This window comes from Mytilus trossulus, chromosome 11, assembly GCF_036588685.1.
Source record: "Mytilus trossulus isolate FHL-02 chromosome 11, PNRI_Mtr1.1.1.hap1, whole genome shotgun sequence".
Classification (NCBI taxonomy): domain Eukaryota; kingdom Metazoa; phylum Mollusca; class Bivalvia; order Mytilida; family Mytilidae; genus Mytilus; species Mytilus trossulus.
The window spans coordinates 3,758,284-3,778,306 of record NC_086383.1 but is presented as its reverse complement, the minus strand read 5'-3'; the positions used below and the strand labels follow the sequence as shown (position 1 = coordinate 3,778,306).

Below are 20,023 nucleotides of genomic sequence, written 5' to 3'. Positions count from 1 at the left end.
AGCTATAAAAATTCAGTTTAAGAGAAGTCCGAGTGTGATGTCAGAAGATGTTACCAAAGAACATAAACAAAATGACAATAATACATAAATAACATCAGACTACTAGCAGTTAACTGACATGCCTGCTCCAAATTTCAAACTTAAAACTGATTGAAAAGTTATGTCTTCATCATATGAATATCAGGCACAATCCTCCCCGTGAGGGGTTTAGTATCATACAATTATAACATATATCAGAAGAACATAACCCGTGTCATGCCAACAACTGGTTTATATTTGTATATGTGTAGCATTGCGGACCTGTTTGTGACCTTCTGCTGTTGTCTGTTCTAGGGTCGGGTTGTTGTATCTTTGACACATTCCCTATTTCCATTTTCAATTTTATGTAACACATAAACAAACGACAACCACTGAATTGCAGGCTCCTGACTTGGGACAGGTACATACATTTGTTTTTGCTCTTGTCAATACGATTTTATAATAAAAAAGGGTATTTATGCTTCCCCTCACTTCTTATTGTTAATATTTGAACTAAATATTGAGATATAATGTATTTTGTATAAAAATTAAATGCCAAAAAATAAAGGAAAATAAAAATGCAAAACATGTCTGTGTGAGAATAATGGAAAACAAATAATTTTATCCTGGTGTTTAAAAAACAAATCTCGTAATGTTGTGTTAATATATATAAAGAGTTTTTGACCTGGAAGTCGTAAAAAAGCCTTTTCCATTCTCAATTTTATTCTCCTTTACAAAACATGTTCAGGTTAATTTATGCCTTTTGACTTTTGTAATGTAGTATTTTTTTGTCCTTGGTCACCTTCTGACCTAACATCTCTAACTATAAAAGTACACATAAGTACTATAGAAGTACTTATTGATAACATACAGATACCCGCTGTATTTCCAGAGACAATAAGAGATACACCTCTGTATCTTTACACGCACCTGTTGAACGTTACGACACTGCGGTCAACATTAGAGATATATTTATAGAGATACAAACGTGAATGGGTCAAACATCAAGTGATACTTGGACCAACAAGAGACCAGTTTTTGCAAAAAATCGAAACAATGAAGTTGATTTTGGCAATTGTTCTCTTTTCGGGATTGTTGTTGCAAGGTAAGAAAAAACATAATTTTAAAAAGAGATTATGGATACCGTATAGTGGGTTATTTTGTCGGGGGTAAAATTTCGCGATTTTCATTGCATAAGGTATACGTAATATTTTAGTTGCTATTATTTTTGGCGGATTCAAAACTTTTATCAATACCTTTGCATGTACATTTTTAATTTTGCGGAATATATTTTGGCGATTTTGTTTCCATCCGCGAAAATAAGCTAGCAATTTTACTCCGCGAAAATAACCCGCTATACGGTATTATAGCCAAGTAGTCAACACTTCTGTGTTGTGTTCTGCGTTGACATGAATTATCATTGCTATCATAGATATGGTCATAATTATAAATCAACTGTTTAGAAAACTTTGTTTTTTGAAATAATAAGGCCTTTCCTACCTCTTAAATTGATTATATTATCTCTATTTGGCAAATCTTTTAAGAACTTTTTCGTCCTACATGCTGTTCAACTTCGTACTTAATTTGGCCTTTTAAAAAAAATTTATTCCAGCGTCACTGTTGAGTCTTTAGTAGACAAAACGCGTGTCTCGCGCAAATACAAAATTTCAATCCTGATATCTACATGTATGATGATTTGATGTATAGCCCGATTCGTGTCTCGAAAAGTGATATGGGAAACATAGTTGGTTTTAGAATAAGAATAATTATATGCCCCCACCCCCCAAGATACACACCCACACCCTTTTAATCTTTCTCTTCATTTTGATTTTGTATCATAAATCAAATTTATTCATTCACTTGTGTTAATTTGTCTTTTGACTCAATTAAGCCATTTCCATTGATATTTTAGAGTGTGTCTTTCTATGTTGTGAGGTTTACACTATTTTTTATACAGATAAGGATGAATGTTTGGTACCATTAAAACGTTTAAACCCGCAGCAGTTGTTTGCACCTGTCCTAAAACACCTCTTGAATTTCTCGTTGACGCTACGCTACACCAAAATCTGTTGATATACTTAAGTTGCAGAAATTTATTAGCAATTATCAGTAAAACTCAATTAAAATATGTTGAAAAAAACCAACAACACCCAAACGTCGACTTAGCATGCGCGAAATCGTATGAGTCACTTTTTGATAACGATCTCAAAATTTGGATATTTTTAATGAATGGCGTTTTCTATGGAAAAAATTGTTTCAAAGACAAATTTAAAAGGAAGTACACAACACTACGGTGCAGTCCGGTGTATCCGCACACCTAAGACTTTATACTAAGACTTTATAAGTTTGATTAACTTGTGTCTCATCCCTTTTGCACATTTACGCAAATAAAATATGTTTAAACCTGTAACTTATAGACTTCACTTCATTCAACAGATAAAACCAGTAAATGGATAATATTGTGTGAACACATTCATAACATACTTTTATTTTATAAAATCTTCTGTTTGTATGGGGTCACCCTCAAGGTTTTGTGTAATGCGTGTCCAAAATTAGGAAACCCTATTCTGAGAGTTCCTCCAATGTCCGGTGATTTCGCGCATGCCTTCCAAAAATAGCTTATTTTGAATAAAGGAAAGAGGTTCTCCTCCAAAATCTAACTGAATTTGAACCAAGCAGAGCAAAAATATTTTAATCTGATATAAATTTGACTTCATTTTTTTACATAAATAAGGCCGTTTGTTTTCTCGTTTGAATTGTTTTACATTGTCTCATCGGGGACTTTTATAGCTGACTATGCGGTATGGGATTGTCTCATTGGCAATACTTCCACATCTTCTTTTTTATATTAAATAAAACAAATTTTATCTGATGATGTATTTTTTTTTAACGAAATTGGCCAAATATTGTAAATCACGGGTTTGCAGTTATTATTTAACTCTTGAACTTATATTTTTTTTCTTCATTTTTATCCCTTCAGAAGGCTAAAACAATAACAAGAACGATTTTATTTGTGTTACTTTGTTGATATGCCGAAATCAGCTAATGCACGGTATTACATTTATACCTCATATCACAAATATTTTAAACTTTGTATTAATTTGTCTCAGAGTTTAATACGGCTCAATGGACCAGTCTCTTCCTTTGGTCTGGATTTACGCAGATATAAGCCGTTCCGAAGTTACTATCAGCACGGATGTCATTTGGTTAAAGTAGAGAAATGATCGTGAAAGAATATCTAACGGTGGTCAAGTATTGCGAGACGATCGTGAAAGCTCTGGTACCGGATCGTGAAAGAATTTTAATGTAAATTCTAGGTCAGAATCTTTAAAAAATCGCTTAATTTTCAAAACTCGGAACACATCCGAACACAAAAATACGTCTGTCAAAATGGTTTAACTTCCTTAACATTACTGTCCATTAATTTACAGAAAATATGCAGCACTTTACGAAAAAAAACACAAAAGGCGCAATGCATGTTTTATGGAAAAATTAGTAAAAAAACACGCTGTTTGTACCTATAATGGTCATATTACAATATATCATGATTATATTTGAAATTTAATCTTTGGTGAATCTGATAGTACAGTAAAATAAAAGTATGTTCTTCCCATAACAGCGTTAATTTGTTCATGAAAACTTTGAATTTTATTGAATTTTCATCAAACTTGATCGTGAAAGGTCAGGCAACGCTTTACACCGAAAGTTAAAAAAAAAAAAAACCAAACTTAAAACGTGTCTAAATCAGTGTGACAAATTCAGCTCTGAGAATCGGTCTAGTACAATTCAGACAGACCGCCACTATTTAGCAAATAATATGGGTATGCAACGTTTGAACTATAACAAAAATCATCAACCAAAAATTTTCAGCAAAAAGCAGCATCTTTCATGAACAATTCGAGATTGAACGATAACCAACATTTTGTGCAACAATACTTTTATAAAAGTAAACCATTATAGGTGAAGGCAGAATTTCTCGCTGCATTGAAGACCTGTTGGTGACCTTCTGCTGATGTCTGCTTTGTGGTCGGGTTGTTTTCACTTTGACACATTCCCCATTTCCATTTTCAATTTTATCCAACACGGAACCTAGGCTCACACCGAACAGCAAGCTATAAAGAGCCCAAAAATTACCAGTGTTAAACCATTCCAGCGGGAAAACCAACGGTATAATCTATATAAAACAAGAAACGTGAAACACTTATGAACCACATAAACAAACGACAACCAATGTTAAGTTTAGATGTACATCATGAGTGCAAAGAGACAGGTTGGAACAATAAAAATAAAATTGAGAATGGAAATGGGGAATGTGTCAAAGAGACAACAACCCGACCAAATAAAAAAACAACAGCAGAAGGTCACCAACAGGTCTTCAATGTAGCGAGAAATTCCCGCATCCGGAGGCGTCCTTCAGCTGGCCCCTAAACAAATATATACTAGTTCAGTGATAATGAACGCCATACTAATTTCCAAATTGTACACAAGAAACTAAAATTAAAATAATACAAGGCTAACAAAGGCCAGAGGCTCCTGACTTGGGACAGGCGCAAAAATGCGGCGGGGTTAAACATGTTTGTGAGATCTCAACCCTCCCCCTATACCTCTAACCAATGTAGAAAAGTAAAAGCATAACAATACGCACATTAAAATTCAGTTCAAGAGAAGTCCGAGTCTGATGTCAGAAGATGTAACATAAGAAAATAAACAAAATGACAATAATACATAAATAACAACAGACTACTAGCAGTTAACTGACATGCCAGCTACAGACTTCAATTAAACTGACTGAAAGATTATGATTTGTGGGAACAAATATAGATAAAGATATTTCCACGTATCTGTGACTGTCTGTCAATATAACGTCATTTTCTCTAATTCTGTCAACATTTATATTGGTGATAAAAATGTAAACATTCCACTTCACTTTTGTTGCTTTTCGTGATGGTTATTTTACATTCATCAGCTGATGTGGTCCAAGGCAAACTGACCACTTATCTTTACCGATAAATGTTCAAGTATTCGTAATGCATATTTTGTTCCTATCAGTTTCTGTGGTCCACGACAAACTGACTAGCTTATCTGTACCGATATATTTTCAAGTATTCTTGATCCACATTTTACTTTTATCAGTAAATCAATAGTACTCGTGATAGACATTAATCTGTAATCAAATATCATGGTCAAATTAAGATTTTGTCTTTCCTGATTAATAAGACGATGAACGTATGGCATTTTATAATGCAGTATAATAATGTATTATGTCACCTGATGTATATCTTTATTTTTCAGAAGTGGATTTATGTGGAAACGTACTATGTCACCTGATGAAACCCGAAGGAGGATGTGGATGTGGATGCAACAATAATAATAATAGTACGTTTATTGTTATATTGATCTCTGGTCAGAACATTTAAACGTGTTCTCATTCTAAGACTTGATACGTATCTAAGCCAAAATACCGCTGAAATTAGCAGTGAAAATAAAAAAATAAAAATTAGATACAAATTACCTACACTGTAAATAACATTTGTTTCACAATTAAAAACATTTATAGATCATTGACTTACTACAGTGCAACCTGCCTTATCCGTTACCTGAGGTTTCCAATTTCCTGCTTTAACCTACACATTTAAACAAACAAATGAAAAAGAAGTCAACATTAATAAATGTAATTACCATGGTAGTGACAGTACAATGACATAATTGACCATCTGTTTATTTAGAGACAAACTATTTCATTAATGTCTGGTCAGAGATCTAGCATTGAACACTAAGCAGTGAAAACATTAAATAAAAACAGCCGCATTCAAAGTGGTTGGATCATTTTTAATCAAACAATTTTACAGCATGACATCTAGTTAAATAAAAGCAATTGCATTATTTAATCCCCCGACACACACACAGATTTAATTGGAGGACGGTAACTGGGAATTTAACTCAAAGAAATAGTCAGGTACAATTTTTAACAAATGAAAACTTTGACAACCGTTTTTTTTTGTGTTTTAATGTTTGCTCTTCATTTCAGATATTGTACAATTGTTATCCCTGATAAATATGATGAATAGTCCTTGTGAAATGAACTCTCTTGTTACCATGTTCAGATGTGGAGCAAAGAACGTCACCATTGACCCTCTTAAAGGATGCATGAAGTGTAAAGAATCAATCGGTAAGTAGTTATTTAAGGGGTAGATTACTCTGTGAATCTGTTATATTTTTTTTGTCTAAACAGGCTTACAAGCCCTTTCTTACTAAATAAGAGGTATGTTTTCGATTGTCATTACTCAAAATAATGTCTAAAATTACTCTAATTTAGGTATTACGGCATACCCTCCTTTCTTTCATTGCTGTTATTTAAAAAAAAGGCTTTAACATCATGCAGTATCCTCATACATTCATCTGATGAAGATCTAGACGACGAACTGACAAGGAAATTAAATATGCATAGAGGAACGATGTCTTCTGTGTCTGTAACTCTTCTAAAGATGCGTTATTCCGTAAAATAAGTTTAAATAACAACAACACGTGCATACATTTTGTGACAGTCCAAACAGAGACAGTAAACACTGATTAAACGATGCATTTCTGTCTACTTACAAATAACGTTTAACAAACACAGGCACTTGTCTCCAATTTTTTTTCCTATATACCTTAATGTTATATTAAGGTATATAGGAATTTTGTTTTGGAGACAAGTGCCTGTGTTAACAAACTATAACAAACTGCACATAACCAGTGATAACGTTTAAGAACTGGTAACAAAGAAATGAATTCTTTGTATAATGAATATTAGTTTAATATTGAACGAAATGAATAAAAGATGAACTAATTACAGAACAGAAAGTAAAAGGAATGAATAGACCAAAAGATATACATTTTAAAACTGGAACAAATCAATGAAAAGAAAGATCAAGAGTAAGGCAAAGATATTAACATATACAATGATAGATAACAGAATACATAATTGAGTATTGTGTTTTATAAATTGTTATGTAAATATCACCAGAAAGAGATATGGTCAGATATAATCTGTGATATCATAATTTTAAATTATTAGATTTATTCTATTTTTATAAGGTAGAGAAAATGATCAAACTACGACAATTGCACCGATAACAGAATTACCAACGACGACAGAAACTACAGCCGTACCGACAACGACGGAGATGACAACAATACCGACGACGACCATCACAACAACACTGCCGACGACGACCGTTACAACAACAATGTCGACTACGACCGAAACAACAACAATGCCGACGACGACGATGCAAGCAACAACCAAAACACAATACACGACAAAAGATATGAATACACATGACAATGGAAGCAAGCAAAACCAAAGTAACTCGAAAGCGAATATGGCCAACACAAGTAGCAATAATAGTTCCTCTTCTAACACTGTATCTGGCGGAGTTGGTGGCAATGGGAATTCATCTTCTCAATCTAGCAGCTCGCATTCCGAGAGTCATAGCTCTTCCAGCTCTTCCTCGAATAATGGCGGAACTTCGGGTACTAAGAATGGCAATGGGAATAATGGAACAACAACTCATACTGAGACACATACCAGCAGTTCACATACTGAAACCCATACTAACGGTGGGAAACACACCGGCGGCAATGGGGGTAATGGAAACAACAATACACATACTGTAACTAATACCGACCAAAATGGTAGTCAAACAAGTACTACTACTAATAACAATGGAACCAGTGGTCATAATGGCACTAAAGGACATACTAATGGGTCTAATGGGGGTACCATACATACGGAGTCTCATACAAGTAATACACACACAGAAACACACACTGGTGGCGCAGGGGGTCATGGAGGTAAAAATTCATCTAGTTCAAGTAGCTCAAGTAGTAGTTCAAGCAGCAGCAGTAGCAGTTCTACTGACAGCAATACAAATACTAATGGCACGAATGGTCATGGTGGAAAGGGAGGAAACAATACCAGTTCACATACTAGTACACACACTGAAACACACAGTAGTACTACTAACAACAGTCTGAATAACAATGGAAATAAGGGAAATAACGCTGGAAAGCAGACCTCTTCAAGTAATAACTCAAATAGTAGCAACAGTACTACACAGTCTAATGCTAATAACTCTGGTAAACTCAATTCGTCAGCTAAAAATTCCGGTAGCAGCAACAATGCTTCGCAATCAAGCACGAACAATAGTGGAGCCAAAAATACAAATTCCAATCCAGGCAACCAAAGCAACAGCAGTTCTGGCAAGAACAGTACAAATACAAGCAATTCTTCTTCTATCACAAATACTGCGAATTCAGCAAACTCATCTAATAAAAATTCTTCGACAACGAATACAAATACCAGCAATACAGCAAATCAAATGTCAAATAACAACAAACAAACCGCACAGAACGTAAATTCTAATTCAAATACAGCAAATCAAAATGCAGCTTCAAAGAATAGTACATCTAATCAAAATACCAACCAAAGTTCAAATACAGCTAATAATAGTAACAATTCAAACAAACAATCATCAAGCAGTGCTCATGCGTCAACATCAGCTGTTAAAATCCATACTTCTAAACGTATGACTACACCGAAACCGACTACAACCCAAAGACCCACAACTACACCAAAACCGACAACGACCACAAAGCCTACAACTACTCCAAAACCGACAACGACCCAAAAACCTACAACTACACAAAAACCGACAACGACCCAAAAACCAACACCTACACCCCATCATCATCATATCCACAGGACCAAGCCTGTACAGAAAATAATAACAACTCAGAGACCAAAACCAACGACCAACAAGCCTACTAGCACAACACCAAAACCAACAACAGCCGTTCATAAAAATCATAGAACTCACCGCCCTGGTCCAACACCTCCAACCATCCCACCAACGACCAAAGCGCCATCTACAGCACATAAAATTCATAGAACTCACCGACCTGGTCCAACTCCACCAACTATACCCCCAACTACCAAGGCACCATCTACAACACATAAAATGGTGAAAACACATCGTCCTGGTCCAACACCTCCAACCATCCCACCAACGACCAAAGCACCATCTACAACACATAAATTGGTGAAAACACATCGTCCAGGACCAACTCCTCCAACGATACCTCCAACTACGCATGCTCAAACAACACGTGCTGGACCTACGCCACCTACAATGCCAGGAAGTACTGCTGGACCGACACCCCCCACAATGCCTGGCAACACCGCCGGGCCAACGCCACCTACAGTCGTTACAAATACTGACGCAGTAGTCAAACATAAAGTTACGACACCGATGGCAAACACTATCCTCAAAACAACAACACCAGGTCAGTATACATGTGAAAATAAGGTTTTTGAATATTTTAAGAAATATTTAAATGAGATACCGAAAGACACTTTTTGTCAAAATTAGCTGATAGTAACAATATGATGTATCAAACATATCGATAAATTAAAATATAGATTCCACAACTGCAACAAGTGTGTTACAATAGTTCTCCAGCTGAGATAGTTAAGTTTTAATATTTAAAGTGCGAGGCTTGCCGAGCTTTTTAAATATTTAAAAATTTAACTGTTGAGAGTGGAGAAATACTGTAATACACGAAATGTAGAGGTAGAATGATTTTTACCCTTCATTATCAAATATTTGAAGACAGTTGTGTGATTTATATGTGACATCACAGACATTGGCGCCTTTTTTCGTGACGTCACAATAGGGAATATCAGAAGAAACCAAGAAAATTTAACGTCACAATTAAATTTAAACTAATCATTTGCCGAGAACAGATTTTTCACTAGTGAGGAGAAATATTCTTATCACACCGCTCAAGAAGTGTGAAAACAGCACAACATTTAGAAAATGTAAGATGATGACGCATTTTTTTTTTTTTTTTTTTTATAAAATCAAAAGATAGATTATTAAAATAAAAATTTATCAGTTACAATTTCATCTCTTAGACGTATTTGCTGATACTTTTTTTTGTAGATAATGTAACTTCTCTTGAGAATTCATATTAAAGGTTATAATAATAAGGTGAAACATACCAATGAAATGCATGCCGGCTAAAGCAAAAAAAAATCTTTTGTTTCGGAGGTTCTTCCATACTTTTAAAAATTCCAAACATAAAGAGAGTTTAACTTCACAATTTTATAATCGTCACACTTATCGACTGAACGGCTGGTATAATTAAATACCCTGTGCAACATTCGGCTTCGCGCTTTTTTTTATATTTTTGATCTCACCATCATTCTCATAATTAAGGTCTGCAGACTTTATGACTGTGACATTTATATTACATTTCAAAGGATGAACTTTAAAATAAAAGACAAGAACACTACTTGTAATGCAGATCAAAAGTATCAATACATATTTACTAATCAAATGCTGAAAAGTTCTTTAACAAGAAAACAAAGATGTGGTATGACTGACAACACTTCACGAGACTTTAGTTTTTTATTCTCTCACTCATTCAATATAGAACAGCTAGAGTTCATAACATTAAATGCAATTAACAGCAATCATGTTACAATAGGAAACTGTCATTTATACCTCTAACGAATATACTTTTTTATTTTTTTTTATTTCATTAGGCTGTCCCCCGTATGATGGTGCCACATGTCCAGCAGATTGTCAGTCATATGATATGGATTTCTGTCCAATTTGTGACTATTCTATTTGTAGTGGTAAGTAGCCATACTACTACAACAACAACAACAACAACATCATTTAGTACTGTCTTACAAATTCGTGCATTCTTGCACGAAAAGAAACTTGAAATTGAACATGATTTCATGATGAATCAGAAATAGTGTCAGTCATGAAAAAAGACAAAAGACTTTGATATAATCCTTTGGTGACTGCCTCAATGTGTTACTGTATCATGTGTATATATATTAACTGTTAAACTTTATATTTTAGATTAAGTATAACATAAAAGTCATTAATGATACAGATAAAGTCATGTATTCTGTTAAAAAAACGGGTTTGAAGCCAATGCATCTAAAACAAAGAATCACACAACAAACACGAGGCCTACACATTTTCACATTTGTACTGCACCAATGTATATAAATACTTTGGTAATACATCGATGACTACACAAACGCTGCACATTTTAAAATATGAATAAATATGTATTATTATGATGTCAATGTCTTTATTTCCATAACAAATCAAGTCATCACACTAAGGTATGTTCCAAAATTAAATGTAATAGGGGGTAGAAGGAAGGCACATTTATTTGACCCCCCCCCCCCCCCCCATGCATATATTCAAAATAGGATATTTCACTTAAATGTTCAAGCAATCTTTCTTAAATAACAACCACCCATCAAATTTGAATAAAAGTGCATTCCTTCCCACTCCACAGCATTAGTTTTGGAAAAGCCCTTACTATTAATACCAGGCCGAAATCTGTGTAATTTGTGTATACCACATGTACCAGTGGTATGTTTCAAATTATATGACACACAAAAGAGTGAACTAATATTATCATTATTATTTTTTATTTTTATTAAAAGGCCTATTTCAATGAATAATACTAAGTGATAAAAACCTTTGATGGATACAAATAATAATATCATTGAAAGAGAATATTAACTTTTATATTTCGTTTTATTTTCTTTCAGCAACCAAACCATAATGTATATTGGTAATGGCCATGTTGTACAACAAGTCACCAGTCTACAATTCAAAGACGTGAACAAATTACTTATCATGAAAAATGTATAAAATAAAATAAAAAACATAAACTGTATACTCTGCTTTAAAAAAAGTTTTGAAAACACCTTATTACAGCTTCAATCTGAGTAAGTAACCGATGGAGTTTGATTTCGTACCAAAAAAGAAGATGTGGTATGATTTTCAATGAGACAACAAACTGTTTGTTTTGTGAGATAGAAATGTAACACAATGTAATTCTTAAGATAAAGGAAACATTAGTATACAGCTGACCAAAAGTCATAAACCGTCCAAGAGAAATTTAATCCAGGTTACAAACTAAAAATGAGGGACACACATCAACTATAAGAGGAAAACAACGAAACAATAGAAACACTAATTTGCAAAAATAAACCAAAGCGACAATAACCAACACACACAGAAACGAACAATAAGATAACAATTCCCATTTCCTTATTTTTGTTCAGGACATTATAAGAAAAAATCGTGGGTTAACCCTTGTGACATTTCATTTCATTTAATTTGGTTATAAGTTCTGATTTCAGAGTACAATCACGTATACATTCAAGTACCACTTTACACATTATTTGTATTTGCACAAAATGTTTAGCAATGTATATTACAACATATTTTGAGTAAAAAGTAAAATCACAAAAGTGCTGAACTCCGAGGAAAATTCAAAACGAAAATTTTGTCTTCAAATGCACAATCAATAGAACATACAACACATTAAATGAGTTGATAACAACTGTCATTTTCCTGACTTGCTACAGACATTTTCTTATGTAGACACTGGTGGATCAAACCTGGTTTGATAGCTATCTAAACCTTTCACTTGTATGGCAGTCGCATCAAGTTCGCCTGTAAATCAAACACATTTGTTAAATATTTGTTTGGTCTTATAGAGAATAAGATTATAACACAATTGTGTACCTCTGTTTTCGACATTTTTACACAAATCATCTTTTTTTTCACGCATCGTGATATAATGGAATTTGATACGACTTTCATACAAGTGAGAGGTTAAGCTAGCTATAACACCAGGTTCGAACCCCATTTTCTACATAAATAACGCCTGTACCAAGTCAGGAATATGAGAGTTGTTTTACATTCGTTCGATGTGTTTGAGCTTTTGATTTTACCATTTGAACAGCAGCATTCCGTTTTGAATTATCCTCGGAGATCAGTATTTCTGTGATGTTACTTATGTCAAATTGATGACTTTTATATCTTACTATACGTTAAGTTTTTATTGTTAAAGGTCTTACGGTGACATTTGTTAACATGATCGTGTTTTGTGGTTATTTAACAATCATTTAAAATCAGCTTAATTAAACAATATTTGGAGATCTCAGAATAGTCTGAGCAGGCTTAACAACAGGCGAAGGATGCCACATGTGGAGGAGGATCTGCTCACCATTCCAGATCACATTGTTTTGGTGGGGTTCGTGTTGCCTGTTCTGTATTTTTCTATGTTGTGTCATGTGTACTATTTTTTGTCGGTTTGTCTTTTACATTTTTAGCCATGGCGTTGTCAGTTTATTTTCGATTTATGAGTTTTCTGTCCTTCTGGTATCTTTCGTCCCTCTTTTATATCAAAGTGACCATAAAACTACAACGTAAAAAACAAACTGCCAACTCCAAGGCTAAAGAAGAAAACGGCAAACAGACAAAGAACAGTACAAAAAAACATTACATAAAAAACAAAGACTAAGCAACATGAAACTTTCTAAACACTATGATTGATCTTATGTGCTTTTGAAGGGGAAACAGAACCTGTGTCCACAAGTGGGATACGTCGTGTTGCTAATGTTAGTACAAACTCAGTTGAAAGTCTCATTCGGTAGATCATATAAGAAAGTTCCTAATCTGTCTTTAAAAATCTGATGAAATTGTCAATGAGATAACTATTTACTATGTAACAAATAAAGTTGATCAAAAACAGTTTTAGGTTACTGTACGGCCTTTAGTGATGAAAGTAAATCAAATCTATTATAAAAAATAATAAACCTAAACGTAAAAAAGATAAACAATTGAAAATGAAAAAAACCCACAGCATTTAAATCATATCGACTATAAAAAATAAAACAAAATAAATGTAAAAAACAAAATAAACAATTGAAAATGAAAAAAAAATCAACAAAAACAACTGTCTCATTAGCGTTAACATAAAACCACTTTCTATTCATAACATAATTTAGGCAATAAAATGCTACATTTATTTCAAATGTTAAAGATATAACAACATTTCATCTCTTACACCAAATAGATATATAAAGATGTGGTATGAGTGTCAATAAGACAACTCTCCATCCAATTAACAATTTATAAAAGAAAACCATTATAGGTCAAGGTACGGCCTTCAACACGGAGCTTTGACTCTAAGTTCGTTTTCTATTTTCGTCAATAATTTTTTATCAAAGTTACTAAAGTCAATGGAAAAATTAAGTCTCAGAAAAGCTTTTAATATCTGATCTTTGATGTTTTTACTATGTAACATGTCATAATTAATGACTAAAATGTTACTGTTAATGTTACGTTTGTAATTGTTCCAGATATGACCCCATTCAATAACTTGGTATTGTGTTTTTAAATAATCATCACTTAACACAACTACATAATTCTTTGAACTGGCGGTGTGAGTCATTATTTGATCAACATGGACTCCACCCAAATCAAAATCTCTAGGCGGTAAACAAATTTTAAAACCACGTGTTTCTAAATGTGTCGTTAAAACACCTATCACCCATTTACTGATGTCTTCTTTGTCTTCACTGAATGAAATATAAATATCAAATGTAGACGACTGCTCGACAGGGTTGATAACATTTAACTTAAATCTATGTCTGCATTTCCTTAAAAATAAGTATATTTCGTATTTGAAAAAAAGTCGAGTAAATGTAGCTATAAGTACAATTAAAAATAAACCCACAATTAGATACTGCTCGTAGGCTAAATGCTTCTTTCGAAAACTACAGTTATTGATCATATATAATGTTATTAACTCATCATTCCTCTGTCGACATACGATCCGATTATGTCTTACTAGTAACCTGTTCTGATATTCCAACCAATTTGCAATCCATTTCTTTCTACAGGAACACTCAATTGTAATGTTGCCTATGACAATTGTTCGTCCATTTTTCATATACTGTACATTTCTATGCAGATCTATTATTTGATTGTTTTCAACGTTGATAAGTTTGAGTGTTTCAATTCCATAGACGAGAGGATCTAAAACTTTAATTTTATTGAATGATAAATTGATCGCGACTGTGCGATTCAAATATGCTCTCTTTTCGAAAAACGTTATAAAGTTATGACTAAGATCAATATCTAAATTATCCTGTTGAGGGAATGCACTTGGAATTTTGTACTTTGTACTACGACTACAATTCACAACAACACGTTTTCTGGAAGGTTGTTCAAAACAGTTACAGCTTAGTGGGCATTTTTGTTCTACTGATATATTGCATACAAAAAGGTCATCTGGTACATTAACAGCCAATACTCCCCTAAGACTGATTGGATATTTGCATTCCCAGTCACTTCCTACGTTAAAATGTTTGCTGGCTAATTTTAATGACGGAATAAACCAAGCAAACTTGCAATCACAAAACCAAGGGTTGCCTCCCAAATAGAGGCTATATCTGAATGATACACTTAAGATTGTTTTACTTGTTATTCCTGTATTTTTAATATACGGTAAGTGTGAAAAATTATTATTCATAAAATCTATGCTTCCGCCACCTATTAATTTTGGACTCTTCCACTGTAGTTGATTTGTAATTTTCGAGATTTTATTCCTGGCGACATCAATTTCAGAAAACCGGTAACCTAAGTATAGATTTGTAACGTCAATACTTTTCAGTATGTTTCCACGAAGATTGATAATCAGGAGCGAACCGGGTCGGTAACTAAATGTTCTCGGTTCTATATACTGTATGACATTATATGATAAATCTAATTTTCTTAAATTCTGTAGTTTGAAGAATGTTATATTCTCCAATTGTGAAATTTTATTACTTGACAAATCCAAAGTATCGAGAATAGGAAAGCATTCAAAATCTGATCAAGTTATATTTTCAATTTCATTGTTGCTAAAATCTATTTCAACGGTCTCATTATAATACATAAAACCATTTGGAATAAATGTAGAGTTTGTATTTTTGAAAATTAACTTATAGAATGTTGTTTTCGTAGAGCACTGTCCAGTTTTACCATTGCCATTGAGATTGAGATTACAGATTGAACTTCTAAATTTACCGATCTTCCAAATGGGAAGTGATCGGTCTGTACAACATTGGATAATAGGAGAACCACCAAATGGTCTGAGTTGTACAGTCGTTGTCTTACAAGTAAGTGGACACATAAGGTTTTTACTCGAAACCGCTTTTGTTATCCACTTAAAATGTCCTGGTACAATCATCTTATCCTTTATAGTTGCATTTGATGTCAATGGTATCACTAAAAGTAGTAGCAAAGCAATCTGAAAACAAAATTAATTCAAAAGTTTAAAAGAAATGAGCAACAATTTGGTCCCGATTTTTTTTTAAGGTGTACCTGATTTCTTTATTTGATGGCTACAGTAATGTACGTATATACAAAAGTATTGCTGTGCTTAAGTGTTCCGTGTTCATTTGTATTAGCATATACTTCATGCTTTGCTTTGCAGATTTGTGTGCAATTGTCAGCTGTATTTGAATGTAAGAACAAGTTACATTTACTTTACTATTTATAGAAATGAAGGGATGATGATGTACATGATGTACATGACATGAAGCATGCATATCCAGGCTGATTATGGTAATGATAGAATTTCCGATATCATCTGTGAAACGGTTATTTCATAACGGTTAATCAAGGTGCTATAAACAGTTTCGTATAAAAAACAAGGGGTTATTCCCCAACTAAAAATAGACTTAGAGGAAAGTCCCTTTTTATCAACATAATTGGTAAAAAAGTATCATGTTTTTTATATTTGATTGTAAAAATAAGTTTATTAGCTTCAATTAAAACAGGTTGAATGATTAAAATATTTTTTAAAAATTAGATTAAATACACATGTTTTAAGGGGAGACAAACTGTAAACATCCTGTTTTTTTGGCAGTGAAAAGTGCAAAACTTATTTACTGCTGGTGGACTATTAGTCCCCGAGGGTATCACCAGCCCAGTAGCCAGTACTTCGGTACTGGCATGAAAATACGGATTTTTTGTGTTATTAAAATTTGCTGTTACAAAATGATAGAAATTATTATAAATTAAGGAATGTATCTCCCTCGTGCAAAGCTCTGATTTCTTTCATGGATTTGGCTATACTTTTTGGACCTTTTGGATTATAGCTCTTCATCTTTTATATAAGCTTTGGATTTCAAATATTTTGGCCACGAGCATCACTGAAGAGACATGTATTGTCGAAATGCGCATCTGGTGCAAGAAAATTAGTACCGTTAATTTTATTTTGCACCCAATGTAGCTCTTTTCGGAGCAGGCGAATGTAGCCTGAAGCATAAATTTTTAGAAAGACCAGGTAAAAACCTATGAAATGCATAGTTTTGAGTATGAAAAATGTGCATGTATCATGTCTGCATGGGTGTGCACATGGCCTGATTTCATGTTTTTTATGCATAGATTAGGCAATGTTTTTCCCATTTTCTCTGGATAAAACTTTTTGGTACTATTAAAAGTACAATTTATTTTTATTTCATCATAAACTAGAGAAAATTCTGATTCTAATGATATCTAGTTTTATACAAGTATCTTCATTAACGTTAACACCACTAAGGGTCAATTATAGATGGTCCCTCAAAATATGACGTCATAGGAAAAACTGTTGATTGCATCCTCAACTCGTGATGGTGTCCGTAACATTTACGAATGGTTAAAGTCGTCTTCACTCCTCCAATGAAAAGATGTATATGCTCGATATAAAAAGTAACGAGATGATGAAAGCTGTCAGTTTTCTCCTAGACAATATTTATGTACGTTTCGGCAATTTATTTTTAAAACACATAGTAGGTACTCCTATAGGCACCAATTGCACCCTTTTTGATATCAGATGTATTACTGTACTGTACTGTGATGAAAAGTGTATGGCAATGCAGTGAAGTTCTGTCTAAATTCAAAATGATAAAATTGACAAAACCTACTGTTATTTTGATGGTTATTTTGTTCGTTAAAGGATCAGAAATTCACAAAATGTATTGATGATATTCACCAAATGAAACTACTTGACAACAGCCAAATATCAACATCAAAGCTGTCTTGTCATAGATGTTGATATTTCTGTTTCCTGTGGTAAAGCCATTTTTAACTGATTTTTATAATTTGTTCTTATGTTGTACTCTTATACCACTGTCCCAGTTAAGGGGAGGGTAGGGGTCCCGCTAACATGTTTAACCCCGCCATATTATGTATGTGTGTGCCTGTCCCAAGTCAGGAGCCTACAAATTCAGTGGTTGTCGTTTGTTTATGTTTCATGTATAAGTTTTGCGTTCATTTTTTGTGCATAAATAAGGCCGTTAATTTTTATAAATTTCCTATTTAAAAAAACTTTGATTTTTTCGAAAAACTAAGGATTTTCTGATCGTAGGCACAGATTACATCCCTTCGTAAATTTTACGGACGCCATCACGAGTTGGTTGACCGTTATGGAATAACCGTTTCACAAATTATATCGGATATGTTCCTTACGTCGTAACTACAATCAACTAACCCTAACCCTTTCATGAATGTGACCTACCGAATTAGACTATTTACCGGATTTGTAATCAGATAAGCAACACGACGGGTGCCACATGTAGAGCAGGATCTGCTTACCCTTCCGGAGCACCTGAGATCGCCCCTAGTTTTTGGTGGGGTTCGTGTTGTTTATTCTTTAGTTTTCTATGTTGTGTCATGTGTAATATTGTTTTTTTGTTTGTATTTTTCATTTTTTTGCCATGGCGTTGTCAGTTTGTTTTAGATTTATGAGTTTGACTGTCCCTTTGGTAGCTTTCGTCCCTCTTTTACCTTGGCCGTATTTGGCACAAGTTTTTGGAATTTTGGATCCTCAATGCTTTTCAACTTTGTACTTGTTTGGCATTATAAATATTTTGATATGCGCGTCACGGATGAGTCTTATGTAGACGAAACGCGAGTATAGCGTACTAAATTATTATACTGGTACCTTTGATAACTATTTAGAATTAATGAACGTAATTCAAGCATAACTAGTAAATGATTAAATCAAGGATATGAATACCACACACTACTTCAACATTTACTTATTTCTTTCATATATATTAATATCCTGTTTGGAAGTTTGGCTGCACTCATTTCAAACAGGATGACATATTCTAATTTTAACAATGATGTTGTTTTGTTTATAAAGTTTAATTTTAGGATATACAAATGTAAACCAAACAAAATGTTTTTGTAATACGCATATATACATCTATGGTCCTACAATTTGTCGTTACCTAATTTGTTTAACATTGCACAATATCAGCGTCCATCTGACTGTAACAATCGTCTATTCAATAAATACTTGAATTTGATATTGAGTTTGAAATTGTAGATGAAAAATTTTTATAACAAAAATACTAAACTCGAAGGAAGTTTCAAAAAGGTTTTTTTATAAAAACTGACAAAAACAAACGCTATCAATCAACGAAACAGACAAAACAACTGCTTGAGAACCGGCATTTTTTTCAGTGTTGTCGTTTACTGTTTTGTCTATAAATCAAACCATTGTGTGGACAGATGTCTCATTGGCATTCATACCTTTTGTTATTGTGTGTATGGAACATAGTTTCAACTAGCATTTACTCTGAAAAATGTCACTTCATATATATCTAATTGTTTAATAGATTAAAGCTGTTAGGTTTTATGCAAATGACAATTTAAACAGTTTAATTGGCCTATACATGTTCAGGCTTTATCTATTTCCAAAGACGACAATGCTGCTAAATACTAGTCTTACCTCCATGACAAATTTAGTCTCCAAAAACGAAATCATTAAAGGTATCGTGTTTTTGTGTTAATCACAAAATCTAGACTGAAAAGTGGATTAGAAAGTGACAATTATAAAGAGTGACAGTTTGCATGTAACACACAGGAAACGGGCCTACAATAACAAAAAGATACATATATTTATTTATATTCAATTTACGTCATTACGTCATCCATAATGTTGTTTTTTTTAAACACAGAGAAGCAAACGTTATTTTAAAAATAGAGATCCAGAAAAAAAACCACACAATTCATTTACAAACCTTTTTTATAATTTGTTTTTCACTATATATTCCCCGTACTGTTTTCTAAAAGTGGGTGTAACATACTTT

At 33.4% G+C, this 20,023-nt stretch overlaps 2 protein-coding genes across 2 annotated transcripts; one reads left to right on the top strand and one right to left on the bottom strand.

Annotated features, from left to right (window-relative positions):
• Nucleotides 1-946: 946 nt before the first annotated feature.
• LOC134690654 (putative uncharacterized protein DDB_G0286901) lies at nt 947-11,775 on the top strand. The gene is made up of 6 exons (XM_063550648.1): nt 947-1,123; nt 5,311-5,394; nt 6,047-6,187; nt 7,096-9,345; nt 10,610-10,702; nt 11,648-11,775. The coding sequence occupies exons 1-6, from the start codon at nt 1,075-1,077 to the stop codon at nt 11,659-11,661; spliced, it is 2,631 nt and encodes an 876-aa protein (XP_063406718.1). The 5' UTR covers nt 947-1,074; the 3' UTR covers nt 11,662-11,775.
• A 2,130-nt stretch (nt 11,776-13,905) lies between these two features.
• Nucleotides 13,906-19,783, bottom strand: LOC134690653 (protein toll-like). Its single transcript, XM_063550647.1, has 2 exons — nt 19,663-19,783; nt 13,906-16,188 (listed from the first exon to the last, which is right to left on the bottom strand). The coding sequence occupies exon 2, from the start codon at nt 15,427-15,429 to the stop codon at nt 14,062-14,064; it is 1,368 nt and encodes a 455-aa protein (XP_063406717.1). The 5' UTR covers nt 15,430-16,188; nt 19,663-19,783; the 3' UTR covers nt 13,906-14,061.
• Nucleotides 19,784-20,023: the final 240 nt, after the last annotated feature.

Excerpts from the sequence above, each read along its gene's own strand:
- LOC134690654 (XM_063550648.1), top strand. The coding sequence starts at position 1,075 with ATGAAGTTGATTTTGGCAATTGTTCTCTTTTCGGGATTGTTGTTGCAA. Across the intron at positions 1,124-5,310 it reads TTCGGGATTGTTGTTGCAAG|AAGTGGATTTATGTGGAAAC; the intron begins GTAAGAAAAAAC and ends TTTATTTTTCAG. Across the intron at positions 9,346-10,609 it reads CCTCAAAACAACAACACCAG|GCTGTCCCCCGTATGATGGT; the intron begins GTCAGTATACAT and ends TTATTTCATTAG.
- LOC134690653 (XM_063550647.1), bottom strand. The coding sequence starts at position 15,429 with ATGAATAATAATTTTTCACACTTACCGTATATTAAAAATACAGGAATA.